General features: G+C 44.0%; 1 protein-coding gene across 1 annotated transcript in view; it reads left to right on the forward strand.

Moving 5' to 3' along the window:
* Window positions 1-21,091, forward strand: part of LOC124606867 (juvenile hormone esterase-like) — a 143,362-nt gene that overhangs the window by 26,703 nt on the left and 95,568 nt on the right. The window contains exon 2 of the mRNA XM_047138955.1: window positions 20,618-20,752. Coding sequence (XP_046994911.1) covers window positions 20,618-20,752 — 135 coding nt within the window. The remainder of the gene's footprint in view (window positions 1-20,617; window positions 20,753-21,091) is intronic.

The following is a 21,091-nucleotide window of genomic DNA, read 5'->3' on the forward strand; positions in this document are numbered from 1 at the left end:
CTGAGGTCATCAGTCCCCTAGAACTTAGAACTACTTAAACCTAACTAACGTAAGGACATCACATACATCCATGCCCGAGGCAGGATTCGAACCTACGACCGTATCGGTCGTGCGGGAACATTACAACCTTTCATAAGTTCGGCTTTTGAAGAAAAATGGATTGTTATTACTCCACAGACGTCTAGACATTTCACTGAAAGTGTTCCCAGCCGCAGTTCACGCTGTCATTTGGCAAAAGTTGGACACACACTATATTAATGTCCACCAATAGAGTATATAACCAATAGCGTATATAGCAGTGCAAGGGACCAGTGATCTCCGATGGCTTATTGCAGAGTAATAATGCAATTACGATTTATTCTGGAATGAGATTTTCACTCTGCAGCGGAGTGTGCGCTGATATGAAACTTCCTGGCAGATTAAAAATATGTGCCGGACCGAGATTCGAACTCGGGACCTTTGCCTTTCGCTGGCAAGTGCTCCACCAACTGAGCTACCCAATAGCGACTCACACCCCCTCCTCACAGCTTTACTTCTGCCAGTACCTCGTCCCCCACCTGAAAACTTTACAGAAGCTCTCCTGCGAATCTTGCAGAACTAGCACTCCTGAAAGAAAGGACATTGCGGAGACATGGCTTAGCCACAGCCCTGGGGGATGTTTCCAGAATGAGATTTTCACTCTGCAGTGGAGTGTGCGCTGATATGAAAGTTTCACGATTTATTCTGTTTGTTTCATCCGTTTACTGGGACGTTGTGAAAATACTTTCACAACACAAGGTGGTAATAGCAATCACGAAAACAAACAAAAGAAAATACAGCAAAATGCATCTTCCTGCAGTTGTAGATGTACAGTGATGTGAGTAAAGGGGCAGTGTATGTTCTCGACAACATTAAAATGATCTTTTCTGTCAGTTTATAGCTGATGCAATTGTGGATGTCATATTGAAGATCACTGGTGATGCATGGCAAGACCACTCCCCCCTCTCCCCTCTCTGCTCCTTCCCTCCTCTTTCCTACCCACTTTGCTCTTGTCCAATAGGGATCATTTAATGTCCATGCATGGCGCTCAAAGGATCGTCATGAACCGCTTTCAGAAGAGACTTTTCAACAGTGACAATGACCAGTGTGCTCCAAAACGCTTCTGCATGCACCAGCATTGGGCTCTTTCGGCAGAGAGGCCACAGATCACCATCTATCCCACTTCACAGAGCAGACAAGCCTCCGACCCCCACGTTATATGGAGAGCCTTGGATGTCCAACCATTTAGCGCCTAGTGTTAGTTTCACTTTGCTTCTGCCTTTTTCCGTGGATGCTCACGACAGTAGCACGTGAACATCTGACCAGCTTCGCCGTTTTCGAGAAAAGGCTCTGCGTAATAATCATCTGCCCTTCGTTAAAGTCGCTTACCTCAATGGATTTCCCCATTTGCAGCCCATATCTTCGCTAGGGTGATCTCCCGTCTGTGTCTGCGTAATTTTGTTACCGCGTCACATGCCTGCAGCGCCACCAGGCGTTATCCAAAGTCGCGGTGGGCAGTGATCATAATGTTTTGGCTGATGTATACAACAGTGAAAAAAATTATCTACTTACAAGGTAGCCAGAAGCAGCCTGAAAAGCTTGTAAGGTAGTTGCAGTGTAGGTTCTGCTGAGAAACAATTATTAAGTAAACAGTTCGATCCATTGCCCCATTTTTGAGTTAATTAGTACTGAAGTTAGCCAATTAGGCAGTTGCTCGAGACTGCGCAGCCTTGGGCTCGGATTCGATCCTTACTACAGTCCCATGTTCAATTTTTATGTCACTCTCTTGTTTGCATTGCACCGAGCGAGGTGGCGCAGTGGTTTGGACTCGGATTCGGGAGGACGACGGTTCAATCCCGTGTCCGGCCATCCTGATTTAGGTTTTCCGTGATTTCCCTAAATCGCTCCAGGCAAATGCCGGGATGGTTCCTTTGAAAGGGCACGGCCGACTTCCTTCCCCATCCTTCCCTGATCCGATGAGACCGATGACCTCGCTGTTTGGTCTCTTCCCCCAAACAACCCAACCCCAACCCAACCCCTTGTTTGCATTTAGGAAACTAAACATAGAACACGTTGGGCGACACCGTCTTTGACACGCCACTTGAATTTGTACGTGCAGCAGCCTAATTGGCTAACTTCAGTGTTAACTATCTCGAAACTGCGCAACGTATCGATTTTTTCGTAACAATTTTTTCTCAGCACAACCTATCCTGCAACACCCTTACAAGCTTTTCAGACTGTTTCTGACCAATATTCTTCAGACTAATACTACTGCGGACCTTTTTTCTGTGCGGTTTATGTACTGAGTGAACATTAATAAAACCGACAAACTGCAGGGATCGATTCGTGACTGGAAATGGAGGAAAAAGTTTCTATGACTTGTTTCCAGAAATGCATTGTTGCCACAGCTTGTGTGTTACAGGCTTTACTATTGATGCAGCGTACTGGAAGCAGCAGAATGGTCCGGTATATTGTTTTCACACTAATACGACTACGGATTTTCTTTTTGAAAATAATTTTCAGAGGTTTTTAAAAAGAAGGTGATCTATATATACAGTATTGCAGAGATACTTTTTTTCTGCGCATACAGCTCTTTCAGTATATACAATATTTGCATGCGTGTAGAGATTAGCACGCAGCTGGTAGAGGAATAAAACCATACGTAGACCCATATACATTCATGTATATGTATTGTGCATAAAATAATATACACAGTTATTGCAAGCACATGGTCATTCACAAAGACAACTACGACAAATGCTTTGTCTCTCTATTCCGTATGCGCACACGCAAATGTCCGCACTCACACATGCACAAACGCAAATAATCTCAAGCAAATAGGGTGAGAATGGAAGGGTCCAATCCCATCTGCGCAGATGAAGCACTGGGGGTCATGGTGTGACAGACCAACTTACAGCTATAGGGCAGGATGTATGTCATGGCCCCAGGATTGAAAGACCACTTGCTGCATCATATGTCGAGAATCATCTGCACCACCTTGCAGGCATTCCTTGTAGTCCTCAAACGTGAGAGCCCGTGACGCTCGCCTTTGAGTGGCATCTACATCAATACGGTACGCATACATTTTGAATCTGAGCCCCACAAATTTTGCAGTCTGTGAGCCACTCGCCTCATCTTTCATCAGACGAATAACCTTCTTGTTCTGAGGTTTTATGCCATAAGGATTATCGGTCCCACATCCACATGAGTCGAATTCCACAGGGTTGCACCTAATTACATCACATGGATCACAGCTTTTCATCCAGTAGACGAAATTGTCTGTTTCTGTGTAAAGTAAAGTTGGCTCAGGGAAGCTTCGTTGTGCAAACTCATAGTGAAATTGGTACATGAGGAGATGGAGAAGTCCAGAACACTCCTACTGATATAGACAGGCTTTGTGAACTCCAATGAAAACAGCCATCTCCACAGTGACTAGTCTTTCATGGAAGATTGTGAACTACTTAAAATTTGTCCTGGGAATGTACTATCTTGTGCAACAGTGCCCATCCCAACAATAAACTAAACAAATTTGGTAGTGGTTTTTAACATTCTACATGGTTTTTCCTAATACAGAATTATTCATTAATACATTCATTAAGATTTTCAAAATCCCACATTGTGAGCGCCCTCTTTTCGGTATTAACATCAATGTACTCCTTGAAGGAGATTCCACAGGTGACTCTAATAAGTCCCCCCCCCCTCCCCCCCCCCCCCCAGACGTGAGACTGCTGGAGGTTTCTGTAATGCAGAATGTAGCCTTGCTTATTCCCCAGCATTGTCATCAGCTTTGGGATGGAACAATATCACAGAAATAAGTGCTTGGCACACAGTGGCAAATCACTGTGCACATCATGCAAAGTGGCAGGATATTTCAAGTCTATCTTCAGGACAAATCGCATGCCAGCATCTACAGCCACATCATTTAGTCTGAAGATTTTATCTTTACACAGCTACTGGAACCCTCCAAATGGCAGAAATAGTTGGATGACGTGCCCATAGAGAGTGTTTATACACAAGTGAAGGATGTGACTCAAATCATCAGCTGACCTGTACTACTCCTTATTCATTCACGGGATATTGGCCTCAGGGTACCAGTGCACACACTGACAAAGCCCCCCACAAATCATGTGTTCGAGAAAAAAGCAACATATCAACATTGATTAACAGTTTGAGATTGGTACATGTGTTTTTCAATGTCACCTCACAAGAAAGTGCGCTGTAATAGATGGCAGGATCCAGGATGTATATGCCCAGACATACGCACTGGAATTTCTCAAAGAAGGCTGTGAGCAGGTGCACATTTGTCTCCATGTACAATTTAGAATGTTCCACCAAACATTCACCATGTGCCTATACTCCACATCCATTATGGCTATGACTGTGAGTTTGCTGGAGAATGTGGTTACATTGGACAATATGGTTCATGGAGTCTCTCCATCGAATTCAGGTATTCTTAAGGAAAGGCCCCCCCTTTTTCACCACAAGTTGAAACTTTGCATCACTGGAATATGCAGCTCTGACGAGATACATGACCTCCTGATGCACTGCCTCAGCCAGTTTACGAAGAGATCCTTGCATAAATCGTAATGAATCCTGGAAGTGGAGCTATATTTTGGATGTGATTCGTCTGGAGAATGAACTGTAGTTTTCTAAATTGTCAGGTATGGCACTGACCTTATCATTCCTCAACACGAAATCATCCAAGTACTGAACTAGGAAGTGAGCATCAAACCCACTTAAATTAAGGAAGAAAAGGGTATGAGTCATGGCAGTTTGCATTTCAAGTCAAATGCATTGTGAGCTGAACCGCAGAACTTCTGTGTTAGATGGCAGTGGTCTCTGTGTGGAGTTTCTGTGTCTCTATCCAGTGGCATCCCACAAATATGATATTCAACATCCTAGTCATAAAAGGCATAACTCTTCTGCAATTTGGTCATTGGAATGTTGTTGTGATAAATTTCATTAACTCTCACTGCAAGTTGCTTGAGCTCAGGAAGCGACCATCTTGCAAGATTATTGTGAATGTATGATTCAGATTGATTGAGACTGGAATCATACGAGCATACAACTTGATACACCACCACATGTGGTACATGTATTCTATAAAAGTCGTGTGAGAGATTGTGTGATCACCTTCACAATGTACACTAGTAAGCATTCAAATGCAGTATATACAACAAAGGGACAGTGTTCCTGCTGGTGGGTCGTTCTTAAATTTGAAGACCCCTTTCTACTGGGTAGGCATTTCCACATGTACCAATTCCTGGCTTGAGTAGTTAGGAAGGTGTCTTTCTAAATACTGAGTGAAAGATGCTTAGTGAAAGAGGTGGGGCATCTGTGGCAAAAAGTCTGGCCCCTTTATTTTTTTTGAATGTTAGGGATTGAAAACTCCTGAAGTCAAGATCGCATATGAAATCTATTTGATTTGGATGGATAATTAGTTTTGGCAAACAATCTAGCCACCTTCATATCGAAGATATAAACAGTTTTTTTCTCATGTTAGCAACATACAACAACGTACATAACTGCATGTAATACTGTAGCAGTCTACAGTGTACTGGTATAATTGTATATTAGTACACTACCTTTTAAGCAGTATCTCGACCTCTATCTACTTTCACTCAGTTTCCCCATTTTATAAATCACCAGAAAGCCTTACAGCATGTGATTCCACAATTCCCACATATGCTAACAATTTCATTGAATGGCATGTGGGTTCCTTCATGCACCTGATAAATATGTTTTAAATTGGCATTGTCCTGTCTGAACACGATAATTAGATCTGCATTATTCCGCACCAACTGCTTTAGAATCCTGGAATCAATCCAGCTCAAATACATGATGTTATCGTTCATATGACGATCGAAACGAAAATATTTGTGTACATGATCATGGTGTTCCCCAAACCTATTGACAAATATGAACACATTGTTTGGCTTTGCTTTCTCAGAGGGTGGGATACCACTGCTTTCACTAAATGTCTGTTAGTTAATTCTATCAACAACATGTAAAATCTATTTTAATAGCTGGTATTTGGGCTGAAGAATAGATTTTGGAAATATATATGCATGTCAGAAGCGAATACCTTCAGGCTGTGTTAACAGTGACAGAACAAGGCTAGTCTTCCTGCAATCAAAAGTCCCCACAACAAAGCTCATACATTATCAGGCAGTAGTGAACTGTTACTCATCTCCCCTTGCTTTGCAGTATCATTGCAGGACTGGTCCCTTGCTACAAGGTTCTTGTGTTGGGGGTAATTCATCCACTCAGTCATGGTAAAGAATATACAGTTGCATTAGTATGTGGGAGGTGGGGTGATTTTATAGCTACACTTCTTTGTTTATAAACTTTAACATATAGTTGGGTATGTGTAGGTACTTAAATAAGTTCTAGTCCTATGCCTACATTTAATTCATACATTTGCTCTTCTTTTTGCATCAGAGTGTCCCATCCATGGTAATGTAAATCGATGGTTTCTTCTTGTGAGTGAGGAGTTTTGCGCACCATCTACAACAGTTTGCTCGACATTCTCTCATAGAATCTGTAGATATGTGGCTGCTAGCTTTGTCGATAGTCCAGAACATGTTGAGTTGCTTGAATGGAATACATTAAATGCTTAACTGTGTGGTCCTGTAGATGAATGCACTCTCTCTCGTTAAATAGTTTATCTGCTCATGGGATGTCTCCTGCTATTATAGTATGATCACCTTGTATCATTGAAAGGGAGAGAGAGTTCCTAGAATAAAGCAGCTTTCTGCATTGAAACACTACTTAAAAATTCTACTCATCTAGGGGTAATATTACTTCATTGTCACTATATCATGGATTTTCGAACATCATCACTGGAGAAAACTAACGATCCAAAACTATCTTCATCCTGACACATTTACAGGTACTCTTATTTAAGCTGTAAATGACCGTGAACAACATTATTTGTGATGACATGGTTAGCCTTTGAAACCTCTCATGCGACTGGGTGAGTGATATATCGATAGCAGTGAATTTGTATTTTAGCAACGTTTTTAAAAAACGTGTGTGAGAAATTATGGTTTCGGTTGCCTTTGTATTATTAATGTAGAATGATTTTGTTTGTTCACACTGAGGTGCTGCAACATGGATTGGGGGATGCACAGGTTGTGACCTTACCTCTTTATCCAACCTTCTGCCCCAGTGGCACACTGGGTGTCAAAGGTGGAGTGTATAGGTGGTGGTACTCAAAACAGCGTCGCGAGACGCCACGTTTTCGAAAAGAATAACGTTTGTGTATGCCAAGGCTGGGGAAATGTCACAACCATGATCAGATGCACAGCAGATGATGTGCTTCTCATACAGCACAATCACAGCGCATCACAACATTAACATAGACACAACACTGATGTGATGGCGTATCACCAAAGCTACGCCTTTGGGACTAGGGGGAATATGAGTAAGTTCTAATATGTCCGCCTGGCTAGCCGTGGTCTAACGCGCTGCTTACCCGAGTGGGAAGGCGTGCCTGTCCCCGGCATGAGTCCGCCCGGCGGATTAGTGTGCCGGCCGGCCTGTGTTTGGTTTTTAGGGCGGTTTTCCATCTGCCTCGGCGACTGCGGAGTGGTTCCCCTTGTTCCGCCTCAGTTACTTTATGTCGGAAATTGCTGCGCAAACACTGTCTCCACGTATATGTACACCATAATTACTCTACCATGCAAACATTCGGGGTTACACTCGTCTGGTATGAGACGTTCCTGGGAGGTACATTGGGGGCCGAACAGCACAGTAACCCGGGATTCGGTGTGGGGCGGCGGTGGGGTGGGTGGACCGCTGTGGCCTGTTGTGGGGTTGTGAACCACTGAGGGCTACGGCGGGACGAAGCCTCTCCGTCGTTTCTAGGTCCCCAATTCAATACACACAATACAATACACAAGTTCTAACACACAATTTAAAGGAAAAAAGACGCACTGCAAGGGAATTATCAATATGGGACAGAAATCTGTACATGCGATTTTCATGCACAATCAAGCAAATGATTACAATTTGAGAAAAACTGGATGGTTTATTCAAGAAAAAAAGCTTTAGAAACTCAGCAACTCAGTAACGGGTTGGTCCAGCTCTAGCCCTTATACAAGCATTTATTCGATTTGGTGCTAACAGAAGAGTTGTTAGATGTCCTTTTAAGGGATGTCGTGCCAAATTCTGTCCAATTGGCAGGTCATATCGTCGAAATCCCGAGCTGGTTGGACGACCCTGCCCATAACGCTGCAAACTTTCGCAATTGGGGAGGGATCCGTCGACCTAGCTGGCCTTTAGCGTGGAATCTCATTGACTGGAGTAGAACTGTCTTCAGTGATGAGTCTCACTTCGAACTGAGCCCAGATGACAAATGGTTCAAATGGCTCTGAGCACTATGCGACTTAACTTCTGAGGTCATTAGTCGCCTAGAACTTAGAACTAATTAAACCTAACTAACCTAAGGACATCACACACATCCATGCCCGAGGCAGGATTCGAACCTGCGACCGTAGCAGTCCCGCGGTTCCGGACTGCGCGCCTAGAGCCCAGATGACAGCGAAGACATGTCTGAAGAGACGTAGAGTGAGGTGTTGCAGTGCTTAGCACGCTTTACTCGCATTTGGGAGGACAGCTAAAATCTGTGAACGACTACCTTGGCCGACTACCTTTATTTGGGTTTACTGTTGTTACCCTAAATCGTTCCAAGCAAATCTGGGGATGCTTATTTTGAATAGGGCACGGCCGATTGCCTTTCTCTTGGAGCTTGTGCTCCATCTCTAATGGCCTTGCTGTCGACAGGACGTCAAGCTGATAATTTTTCTTTCTTCCTCCGCAGCACAGAGTCGTTATGCTGCTGTTCGATTGCGTATAGTGAACTCATTTATACGCTAGATTTTGCAGCAGCAGTAGGTTGAGGATTGGAGGTGACTGAGAGTTGTGAAGGTGCGAAGATATTTTATTGTTCAGCACACATCAACCAAAACTGAGCTATAGGTAGAACTTATTTATACACAAGGAATTCCATAAGGAAACAATAATAAATATATGCACACAGGTTAAATCCTCAAAAAGGAAAAAAATGGAAGGTGTGTGCTTAATAGCTTGGACAGAAAACCAACAGAACACTACAAATGCATCACAATACGTGATCTAAGGTACGTAAAATCTATGAGAACTGTATGTTCAGGCAATGCAGTGTCAAAACAACTAAGGATAGGCTGTCAAATGTGATACTCTTGCTAGGGGAATCTTGCGTACAGGGAACACAGCAAAAGGCTCAGAGTCCGTGCTCTCCCACCACAGACGTCTCAGGCACCAGGACAACACCGAACACCGTCCACCGTGCAGTAGCCACCGCTTTCTTCGTGTTGTCCACCCACTGAGCAGCCAGCCACTAAGCGTCTCCCTCGGCCATTGCTTCTAATGTACCGCTTGTTCCACTCCTCACAGCCGGGCTGTACACAGACGCTCTGGTCGCCAGCTCGTCGACGCTGTCAGTGCTAACAGCAGGCTCCGTAGATTTATATAGGCACTCTACCACGGGTCATCCCATTGCCCTCTCGCCTACAGCGAGAGAACTCCCGCATCTGGTGCGCCACCTGCTGAGTGGGCCGGCATATCAACACCTGATGCATATCGGGCAACTCTTTATCAGTAAATCTATCCATACTGCTATGTGTCACTGTTAACACGTAACTAGAACTGCCGGAAAAACAAACCCAAGCAGTACTGAATGTAAGCTTGAGTGTGGAGAGTAATATGGCAGTACTGTCGGCCACAGCAAGTACTAGTTGACCACAATACTATTGCACTTAGAAGTGAGGATGCTTCGTTCGGCTTATCGTGAGTCAATGGGTAATCGGAGTTCCAGAGGGAAGGATGGACGGTACAACCACAGTGATGCAATGAAAATAGCGATGACAGTTAAGATGTGCATAGTCCTTCATACAAGATGTGGACGCTGGGTTCGTCATCTGCTATGTTTGTTTTAATGGAATCCGCTCCAGTTTCATCCGCCACGTCAATTTCCATATCACTGTCGTTGTCACGTGGTGCATACTCATCTTCACTCTCCAGACTATCACTGGTTATTATATTCTCTATTGCTTCTTACATTAACCCAGCTCTGGGCCAGTTTTCGTTTTCACTTCCTTTTACATGTTCTCAAGCTCTTCACCAACATTTGGGGTAATCTTAGATAAAGGCTCTTTCGTTACTTATTTTAGGATAGTTAAATCAATGGAAGAAACTATTTTCTGCAATTTTTCATTCATTCCAGGTTAACTCTAAAGTGTTCAAATCACTATATCCTTTACTCTTTAAAACTGAATCTGTTTAAAAACAGGCTTTGGCTTTTTATAATGCACAATTTCTAAAAGCTCATTTCTTGTTAAACTCGACTCAAAACCGATTCTGCTCTGAATGTGTCCTTTTTGCAATTTGCGTTAGTGAGGGCTTTATTAAAATGTATGATACGGTGCGTTATTAAGAACAGCTGTACTACTAGCTGGGATGTTAGAAATTTATTTCTATTCCAAACTTTTCTGATAGACATCTCCATTTATATCATCGTAATAACGCCAAGAATTAGATTTCGAATCATAAATTAACTCTGCTCCATACATGAACTCACTGCTCCTTCAGCATGGACAAAAGCTGCTCTTTGGCCTGCAGTGCTATTTGTCTTTACACTCGGAACTTTCTCGTGCTGCCACCGCTTTTTCATGCTTTAATGAGTACGAACCTACGTTTCGTCCTTGAATTTCACTGGTTTATTTGGCCACTTTTTGTTGTTTCACATTTTTTACAAGAAATCCCATCTCTTTCAAAATTTTCCGAAATATTTCTCTTCCTCCCGAAAACTTATCTCGGTTTTTCAAAATGTAAACAGCTTTCTCAATTGAGATTTCCTTCTTCTGCTCATAATACTCCAAAAGTTTTATTTTTTCAGATAAGTGCTTTATCGAAGGCATCTACTTTTCCAGGCCCATTTGCCTTCTAGGAGTTTTAGCTGTTTCCATTGTTTCTCTTACTTCCTTAGACTTTCAAAATGTATTTTGCTGTTCTTTCTGACTTCCCAAGCACTTTTGCTACCGCTGGATTACTTTCTGTAGTGGCGTTCTGGTTTCTTTTCTCCCGGCAAAACTGTTCAACTTTGAATACAAGCTCTTTTTCAACTGAATGTGTCTGCATTCCCGCGTTATTATCTATTTTCCACTCTCGGGGGTACTCGTGGTTACAAATAACTCTACACTGCATTATTGACGACATTTCACGAGGATACGCTGAACCACTCGGTGGTAGAGGGGTTGGGAACAAACATGGAAACACCGTGAGAAATGCATGTTTGAACATAAATTCAAATGCTAACAAAGCCTGCAGGTTGCTCTGTTGGACTTGACCACAAGCGGCACTTGTACAATATCCTCAATACGTCGCAAGGGTTAGTCATGGCCAGAAGTGTTCTGTATACTTTAAAAATGGATTACAAACAGCATCGATCTCAAACATTTATTTCGATGGTAACTGGTTTCGGTCGATATTTGACGATCCTCAGACCCTCATATCGTGATGGTAGGCAGTAGCCGTGAATGGAGCTGGTGGTGTTAACGCCACGACCGTCAGCTGCTGTTTTTAATCAATTTTTAAAGCACTTTTAGCCAAACCGCTGTTTCTCTACGAGAAATGCGAAATGTCCTCAAAAATTAGTGTTCTATGCAGTTGTGAACGCATTATGTCGGAGCTAAGTGAATTCGAACGTGGCAAATTGTTGGTGCTCGCGTAACCAAGGTAGCAGAAGTGTTTGGTGTTTCAAGAGGCACAACATCGAAGATTTATACTGCATATAGATAAGGCGGAATAAACGTCATCTGCTGAGTCAGACGCGGACAAAGCTGATTGTTGAGTGATCGCGACAGACTATCATTGAAGAGGATTATGGCGAAAAGTTAGAGGATGACAGCAGCAAAAGTCACTGCAGAACTGAATGTTGCACTCGCGAACCGTCAGCACCAGAACAACGCAAAGGGGCTCCTTGCTAAAAACATTCTAAAGTCAAAATGGTATAAGCTTTTCTTTATTTCTTTATTTAACATGTGGTAAGGTCTTATGGGACCAGACTGCTGAAGTCATCGGTCCCTAAGCTCACACACTACTTTAACTAACTTCCTCTAAGGACGACAACACACAACCATGCCCGATTGGGGGACTCTAACATCCGACGGGGGAACCGCGCGGCCCGCGACAAGACGCCCTAGACCGCACGGCTACCCCGGGCGGCTCTTTATTTAAAACAAGTCTCGACAGACTTCGTTATCATCGTTACTATTCTTAAAGGTCACTCACTAAAGTAGTTAATTTTAAATGTGAAAAGAGAACTATTTACGCTCTGATCGCATGGTACCGATGTAAGAGCCATCTGTAGTTAGAGTCACGAACAATCACGGTCGAGTTTAGGCTTGTTCTGCGCATCTACGTCAAACATACCCCGACAGCCAATGAGCGTTCAGTAGTGTTCTAAGCACCCTGCCCTGAATGCCGTAGGTAATCCGAGCATTAAACGTGACCGTAGGGAATTGTTTAGTAAATTTCTATTTCATTGTTGCGAGTTGTCATCGCTGACGGTGGTGGTATTCAAGAGGAAAGCACGGGCATGTGCATACTGCAACTGTAGCTTGAAATCGTCAGCAATGCCATCCCTGTCCGTGCCTCGACATGCGCGAACCTTCATCGTTCGTGTATCGGACTATAGTGGCCGTGACACGCTATACCACGCAATACTAACTCTCAGTTGTCCCTTATACGCCGTTTCAGGCGGATTTTCCGTGTTTAGACCATGTAAAGTTTATGTAAACGGATGTGTTAATGCGTACTGTGTTTTTGTGACCTAATAATCATCTGTGATCGGTATGTATGTGGACATGGCCATATGCACAAGGTGCTTTATGTTTTTAAATATTTTAGTTATGACAACTTTAGTTATGACACTTTTACACGAGGTCCAACTTAAAATGAACGCATTTCATGAGAAATTTTTTTTTAAATATATGTAAATGTACAGTTCTACTTCTACTTTTTGTAAGGCCAAACTAAAACTTGTAACTCAAATATTATGTCTTAATTCGTGTTATGAGACATAGTCCATGTACATGTACTTTGTCACATATATGAAGGCGACAGCAAAGTTTGTCGAAGCTGCTTGTTTGAAGTAAAGAAATAGTTATGCGATCTTGGGTTTAGAATATTTTAGCAAACAAAACAGATCGCTCCTTCTGTCTTCTTGAAATGAGAAAATTCGGTCAAAAGAGAGCTCCATAAGCAGGAACTGTTAGGTGAGCTGGAATTCCGAAACCACTGAGCAACAATGCAAACACTCATAACAGTGTAACACGGTGCTATGACTATACAGGACTATGAAGCAATGGAAGAAAGTGATTTGGTCAAATGAGTCTTGTTGCCCTCTGTTTCCAACCTCTGACCGACCTTACGTCACAGATGTGAAAAATGGGGTGGGGAGGGGGGCGGGGATTCAGTGATGCTTTGGGCAGTCATGTCATGGTACGTCGTGAGCCCCATAGGTACTCTGCAAGGTCATGTTAATGCCGAGGCTTATATGACCGCTTTGGATGATCAGGTCCATTCCATGGTAAATTGTTTGTTCCCTAATGGTGGTGCTGTGTTCCAAGATGACAGGGCTCCTGTTCACACAGGTCGCATCGTCCAGCACTGATTTTGTGAGCACGAGGATGAATTGACCCCCTCTGGCCACCACAGCCATTAGATCTCATTATTATTGACCCTCTGTGGTCTACTTTGGAAAGAAGGATGCGTGATCCACCTCCATCTTCGTTACCTGAACTTGCCATTCTTTTGCAGGAAGAATCGTACAAGATTACCTTGAAAACTACACAGGAACTGTATTCATCCATTCCGAGACGACTGGAAGCTATATCGTATGCCAACGGCTTTCCTACACCGTATTAGGCATGGTAATATCTTGTATTTTTTGTGTCTCCCCATTTTTGTCCCCCCCTTGTATATGCACAACTGCCTGAAAGTTTTGACAGTGCGATGCATTTTCCTTGGTCACCACTGTACTTCTTTGCTGCGACATCACCGCATGATTCCGATAATTGTCACTGGACACCAAGTGCAGTAATATCATGGTTGAGTAGTACTGCAAGTGGAAGTTAAGTTACCAAACCCCGCCCGGTTAGCCATGCGGTCTAAAGCACGGCTTTCCGGATTGGGAAGGAGCGCCTGGTCCCCGGCACGAAACCGCCCGGCAGACTTGTGTCAATGTCCGGTGAGACGGCCAGTCTGTGGATGGTTTTTAGGCGGTTTTCCATCTGCCTCGGCGACTGCGGGCTTGTTTCCCTTATTCCGCCTCAGCTACATCATGTCGGCGATTGCTGCGCAAACAAGTTCTCCACGTACGAGTACACCGCCATCACTCTACCACGCAAACATAGGGGTTACACTCGTCTGGTGTGAGACGTTCCCTGGGGGGCCCAACGGGGGCCGAACCGCACAATAACCCTGAAAGAGTGGTTCGGTGTGGGGCGGCGGAGGGGTGAAGTGGACTGCGGTGGTCGTCGTGAGGTTGTGGACCACTGCGGCTGCGGCGAGGACGGAGCCTCTCCGTCGTTTCTAGACCCCCGGTTAACATACAATACATACAATACAATACAATAAGTTACCAAACAAATCTCACTGCACATGCGGTTGACATCTGCAGTGTTATGAAGATATTTGGTGAATGCAGTACATGTACAAAAATGATTGGGTGGTAACAAATGAAACGAAGTGCAGTTCCTCGTTGACGAAACACCAGAGACTCCTGATTCCTAATGCGAACTCAGAAAATATCTCTGAACCATCTATGATATTCTGTCAGTGGTGTTCAGGTTCACTTTGTACATTTCATGAGCCATCTTTCGATGATCAGTGAGTCCTGTCTTACAGTAGTGGTAACTGTAGTGGATAATATGTTTGAGCTAATTCTCCTGCTGTCGCCAAAGAAAGCTATGTATTCCATTCGAGTCGTATAACTGATTTTTTTGTCCAGTATCTACATCGCAGTTTCATGAAGGAATGAAAATGGATGACTGAAATGCATTCTATGTGCACACCATCTGATTGGGCCAACTACGTCACAGTTATTCTGAAAGTAATATTTCTTTCATGGCAGGACAGCTTGATGTATTGCTCCTGTTTCTAAATTCACGTTGAAATCCTGTGAATAGAACTTACCATAGAGCTTATTGTCTGCAAAGCGCTTTTATTCCATTGCAAAAGGGTTACTGCTTTTTAAAAACTTTTTTGCCCAAGAGGCAATGATGAGCCACAAGATAAAGATCACCTGCTTAGTAGCGTGTTGATTCACCTGTGGAACGCAATACAGCAGCAGTTCTGCTTTGCATGGATTAGACAAGTCCTTGGTAGGTTTCTGGATGTATGTGTCACCAGAGCTCAATGCATCTATCACGCAATTCTCATAAATTACGGGCAGACGATTTGTCGCCGCTGAGCTGGCGTCCATCAGGTTTATATCAGGCGAATTTGCTGGCCAAGATATCAACGTGAGATCACTACCATACTCTTCAAGCCACGGCTGCACCTATCTGCCATTGGAATTCGGGTAGTTTTGCTGCTGTAAGATGCCATCGCTGACAGTTATGACGTCAAGCATGAAAGGATGCTGGTGGTTCGCAATAATGCTCATACGGACGACAGTTGTCACGGTGCCTTTGATTACCACCACTGGTCCAATGGAAGCCAAAATGATTGACCGCCACCGCATAATACTGCCCTCACAAGCCTACGTCCGTGGCGCAGTGCATGTTTTAAGCAGCTACTCGCCGGGATGACGGGATCTCCAGACACTACCATCGAGCTGGTGTAACAAGAAACGTGATTGCATCTGACGAAAGAACACGTTTCCACGATCCTGCGTCCATTGCAATCGTTAGCGACGCAGTCATTGGGCTATCATGTTCACGTACAGGTCTTGCAGGGCTATATGTTGAATAATGAGTTGTGAACATTTGAAAAGCAGCAAGCCATTTCAGGTGCCCTTTTGATTTAATCTGAGAATGACTCAGAAATTAGAAGGTAATAAGCGTGTAGAATACGATATCAATGTCTTATTACAAGGTGTGCAACTTTGCTACCGCCGTTTTTCCCCAACATTTGAGGCTTTAATGAAACAAATTGGTTACACATGTAACATTCGAAGTATTTTCCATCACTGGCCACTACTTTCTCCCATCTTTCGGGCTGTGTACGAATCCAGCGTCAAAAAAATTGTTCACCTTTTGAAGCGGTCTACGAATCGATCCAATTTGTGACTTCTTCATGACACCGCAAGTGTTGGTCAGCCAGGCCATGCGCCATTGATCTAAACAGGTGATAGTCAGAGGGAGCAATGTCTGGAGAATACGGCGGGTGGGATAGGACTTCCCATTTTAACGTCTGCAGGTACGTGTTGACCTCTTTTTTGCAGCGTGGGGTCGAGCGTTGTCGTGCTGCAAAATCACTTTATCGTGCCTCTCGCTGTATTGCGGCCGTTTGTCTTTCAATGCTCTGCTCATACGTATTAATTGCGTTCGATGACGAGCACCTGTGATTGTTTCACTTGGTTTTAACACATCATAGTACACGACGCCGAGCTGGGCCCACCAAATGCAGAGAATGATGTTGGAGCCGTGAATATTCGGTTTGGCCGTCGACGTGGAAGCATGGTCGGGATATCCCCATGATTTTTTGCGTTTAGGGTTATCGTAATGAACCCATTTTTCGTCCCCGGTCACAATGCGATAGAGAAATCCCTTCCGTTTTTGCCTCTGAAGCAACTTTTCACAAACACACAAACGCCGTTCAGCGTCTCTTGGTTTCAGCTCACACGGGACCCAAGTTCCTTCTTTCTGAATCATGCCCATGGCCTTGAGACGTTTTGAAATGGCTTACTGTGTCACTCCTACTAATCATGCCAATTCTTCTTGAGTTTGACGTGGGTCTTCACTCAGCAATGTCTCCAATTCTGCATCTTCGAAAACATCCTCTCTTCCACCACTATGCCGGTCTACAACGTTAAAATCATCGTTCTTGAAGCGTTGAAACCACTCACGACACGTTCTTTCACTAATAGCTTCCTTATCATACGCACCTGAGAGCATTCGATGAGACTCAGCAGCTGTTTTCATCATATTGAAACAAAACAGTAACAACTCCCGCGATTGTCGAGAATTAGGCTCGTAAACTGACATTTTCGCTGGCCGGAGTGGCCGAGCGGTTCTAGGCGCTACAGTGTAGAACCGCGTGACCGCTACGGTCGCAGGTTCGAATCCTGCGTCGGGCATGGATGTGTGATGTCCTTAGGTTAGTTAGGTTGAAGTAGTTCTAAGTTCTAGGGGACTGATGACCTCAGAAGTTAAGTCCCATAGTGCTCAGAGACATTTGAACCATTTTTTGACATTTTCAATGAAGAAAAATTTTAAGATGCAGACACAATGTTTGAATGAGGTTATGTTGACCGAGGTCCAAGCTAAATGCCCGACGTCTGCGATCTGTTTCATTCGACCGCTACTTACCGTTGTCGCCACCTATCGGCAAACGGCGGAAGCAAAGTTGTACACCTTGTAAAATAGGCTGGATTGCAGTGACTGAATGTACTGAGACCCTACCAGCTTATATCATTACGTTATACATGGTATAAATTTCCTTTTCTCTTTATCCTTTCTGTGAGTGCGTGGAAATGCGAAGATCGCTGGATCTAGGACAGGCAGGGCAGTGAATGCAACGAAAAAGACGGCCATCTGACGTCGACCCAGTCGGGACGCTGAGCGTGTGAAAAATGGTTCAACTGTCTCTGAGCACTATGGGACTTAACTTCTGAGGTCATCAGTCCCCTAGAACTTAGAACTATTTAAACCTAACTAACCTAAGGACATCACATACATCCATGCACGAGGCAGGATTCGAACCTGTGACCGTAGCAGCAGCACGGTTCCGGACTGAAAGGCCTAGAACCGCTCGGCCACAGCGGCCGGCGGGGTTTTATTACGATGCGTTGTCCTGGCGCGATTATTGTGCTTGAAGGAACCTCTCCATTGGCTGGCTGAATGCTCATATTCTGTGATTGTTGGTAAGAAATATCAGGGCCTAAGAGTGTGCGCACCTCCTGCGCACCGAAAATATCGGCGAAGGGATGCGAAAGTGTGCACAATTTTGTGAACATCAGTAGCGTTCATTTAGAAATGGAAAGCCGTGTGCATCTCGGCGCATATCTTAGGAGACGAAAGCGGTCCAGCGTTGGTGCTGGCGAAAGTGCTGCGCTCGTTTTCTATTGCAGAACCACATGTACGATGGCAGCATTCTGCACGTCTGTTGGTGAATAACTACGGTGAGCATGATTAGCAGCAACAGTGTCATAGTGGAACTCTTGGTTCGCACTTTCTAAGTCATTTCAACAATCTGTCTCAAGTCCAATATTGCTTTGGTGGATGTATGAGTTTTTCAGTATAACCGTCACCACAACAGGTATTTTATGGTCTGATTGGTTTAATATGTCTTTAATTGTATAAATTACTGTGTTAATCCAGAGCTTGTTTCTGTTAACACCGTCCATTCATATCAAATTTATTTGTTTATAACTTTGCTCTTGCGGGTCCTTAGCTAGGGCTATAAATTATTCGCATTATCCATTCTGTTGTGCACACTATTTACAGCTAGTGTTTTAAAGGCGTGTCCAGTTCTTAATTTTCTGAGTCACGGTAAAAATTTTTCACGCATGGACTTTTGCACGCTACGCTCCGAAACACTTCTAACTGCACGAAAATTGTACTGTGTCGTCAAATCTGGCACAGATCGCTAATTATCTTGCTTTATCGCGTTCTGTGATGTAGCGTGTACGTCAAACACCTTGTCGCTTTCTCGTGGTTCCGGCGTCTTTTGAAACACTTTCAATAGATGCTCATGAAAGTAACAAGTGTACAACAGAGCAGCTTCGCTGAGATGCTCGCTTACATTCACTGGACCATGACAACCAAACGTTTGTGAAAGCCGCTTATGTCGGAGGGTTTGCAGCTTTGGAGCTCGTATTGTCGCTGGAATGGTTCTCCGTTCGTCTCTGCTATGCTTCCCTTACTACAAGGGTGAGTCAAATGAAAACCTTAAATCTGTAATAACAAATCGAAATTTCGCGCAGTTATCCTGTAAGTTGGTAAGCGTGCAACAGACAGCGTGCAGAATGGCCTGTAGGTAGCAGCATAGTGCAGATGCGCACATACCGTCGCAGTATCGGCATAAAGATGGCCGTCCCACTTGCGACTTGCACCAGGGAAGAACAGCGTTCTGTTATTCGGTTTTTGCATAGTCAAGGTGTGAAACCTATTGAAATTCATCGACGAATGAAGGTTCAGTACGGTGATGCATATTTGTCACAGCAGCAAGTCTACGAATGGAGTAGGAAGTTCGGAAATGGTGTGACTTTAGTGGAAGATGCTCCTCGTTCAGGTCAGGCACAACGAGTTGTGACTCCACAGAACATTACAGCAGTTGAAGCCATAGTGAAGGAAAACCGCCGAGTGACACTGAATGACATTGCAGCATGTTTACAGATTAGTCATGGGTCAGCACACCACTTTGTGCATGATGTGCTCCAGTTTCACAAAGTGCCTGCAAGATGGGTGCCACGGCAACTGACTTCTGTAATGATAGAACGATCTGTTGATGCTTGTGAAGAACTTCTTCGGCGCTTTGAACGAGAAGGTGATGGCTTCTTTGCAAGAATCGTTACTGGGGACGAAACCTGGGTTCACTTCCACCAATCGGACACGAAGAGAGCGAGCAAGGAATGGCGCCATTCCTCATTACCAAAACCAAAGAAGTTTCGAACAGAACCATCAGCAGGGAAGGTTATGCTGACTCTCTTTTGGAACGAAAAAGGCGTCATTTTGGAGCATTACATGCCCAGAGGGACCACTGTCACCAGTGCATCATACACAGGTCTCCTAAAAAATCATCTGCAGCCTGCAATCAAGTCAAAGCAACATGGATTGCTGTCAGCAGGCGTCCTTTTGTAACATGACAACTGAAGCCCCCACACTGCCCGTACAACAGTTGCAAAAATCACAGACCTGCATTTTGAGTGTCTTCCTCATCCACCATATTCACCAGTTCTTGCCCCAAGTGATTTCCATATGTTTGGATCACTCAAAGACGCAATGGGAGGAAAGAAATTCCGTCCTGATGAAGAGGTACGCCACGCGGTGCATGAGTGTTTGCGCAGTCTACCAAAAGAATTTTTTTCGAAAGGAATTTATGCACTTTGTAAGCGCTGGAGGACTTGCATTGAGCGTGGGGGAGATTGTGATGAAAAGTGATACAGCTTTGTACCACTTCTGCACAATAAATAATATTTAAAAAATATTTAAGGTTTTCATTTGACTCATCCTCGTATATCACGTACCTGAAACACAACCAGGCCCGCGTTCAGTCTCGCGACGGATGGTGATCATAATGTTTGACTCATCAGTGTAAGAATTGTGTATTTTGTTGTTGTGGACATAGCGTATTCTTACACCCCTATTTTAAAATGTTTAACTTGCAGGCTGAGGACGTGCTAGTAACGGTGCAGCAGGGGACTCTACGAGGAACCACTGCCACAGGTCTATACAACACGTCCTACACGGCATTCCGTGGCATTCCCTATGCACAACCCCCTATTGGAGAGCTACGATTCCAGGTGAGTTTTCTTCCGATTATAAACACTGTTTTATCAAATTGCCAACGCCAATAAGAGACTATGGCGATTAATACGAGATCAGTATCGTGTATTAAAACTATTATGGAGATTTCAGATGTAATACGAGAAGTTCCGATTTCTCGTTACAGGGATGTACGCATTGGTGTAAGACCCTCTCAGCAGTAAATGTTGTAACTGACATTCGTATTGGAATTTTAGGAACTGCCTTATTGGTTTAGATAAGACATTGGAAAACTGTTTGTACTATGTTGTACCTTCTTACTGTATTCAATAGTGTTACCTTCACAGAAGTCACCGTCATAGTGAAGCGTTGCTGGT

Source organism: Schistocerca americana, chromosome 3 (assembly GCF_021461395.2).
Source record: "Schistocerca americana isolate TAMUIC-IGC-003095 chromosome 3, iqSchAmer2.1, whole genome shotgun sequence".
In the NCBI taxonomy this organism is placed as follows: domain Eukaryota; kingdom Metazoa; phylum Arthropoda; class Insecta; order Orthoptera; family Acrididae; genus Schistocerca; species Schistocerca americana.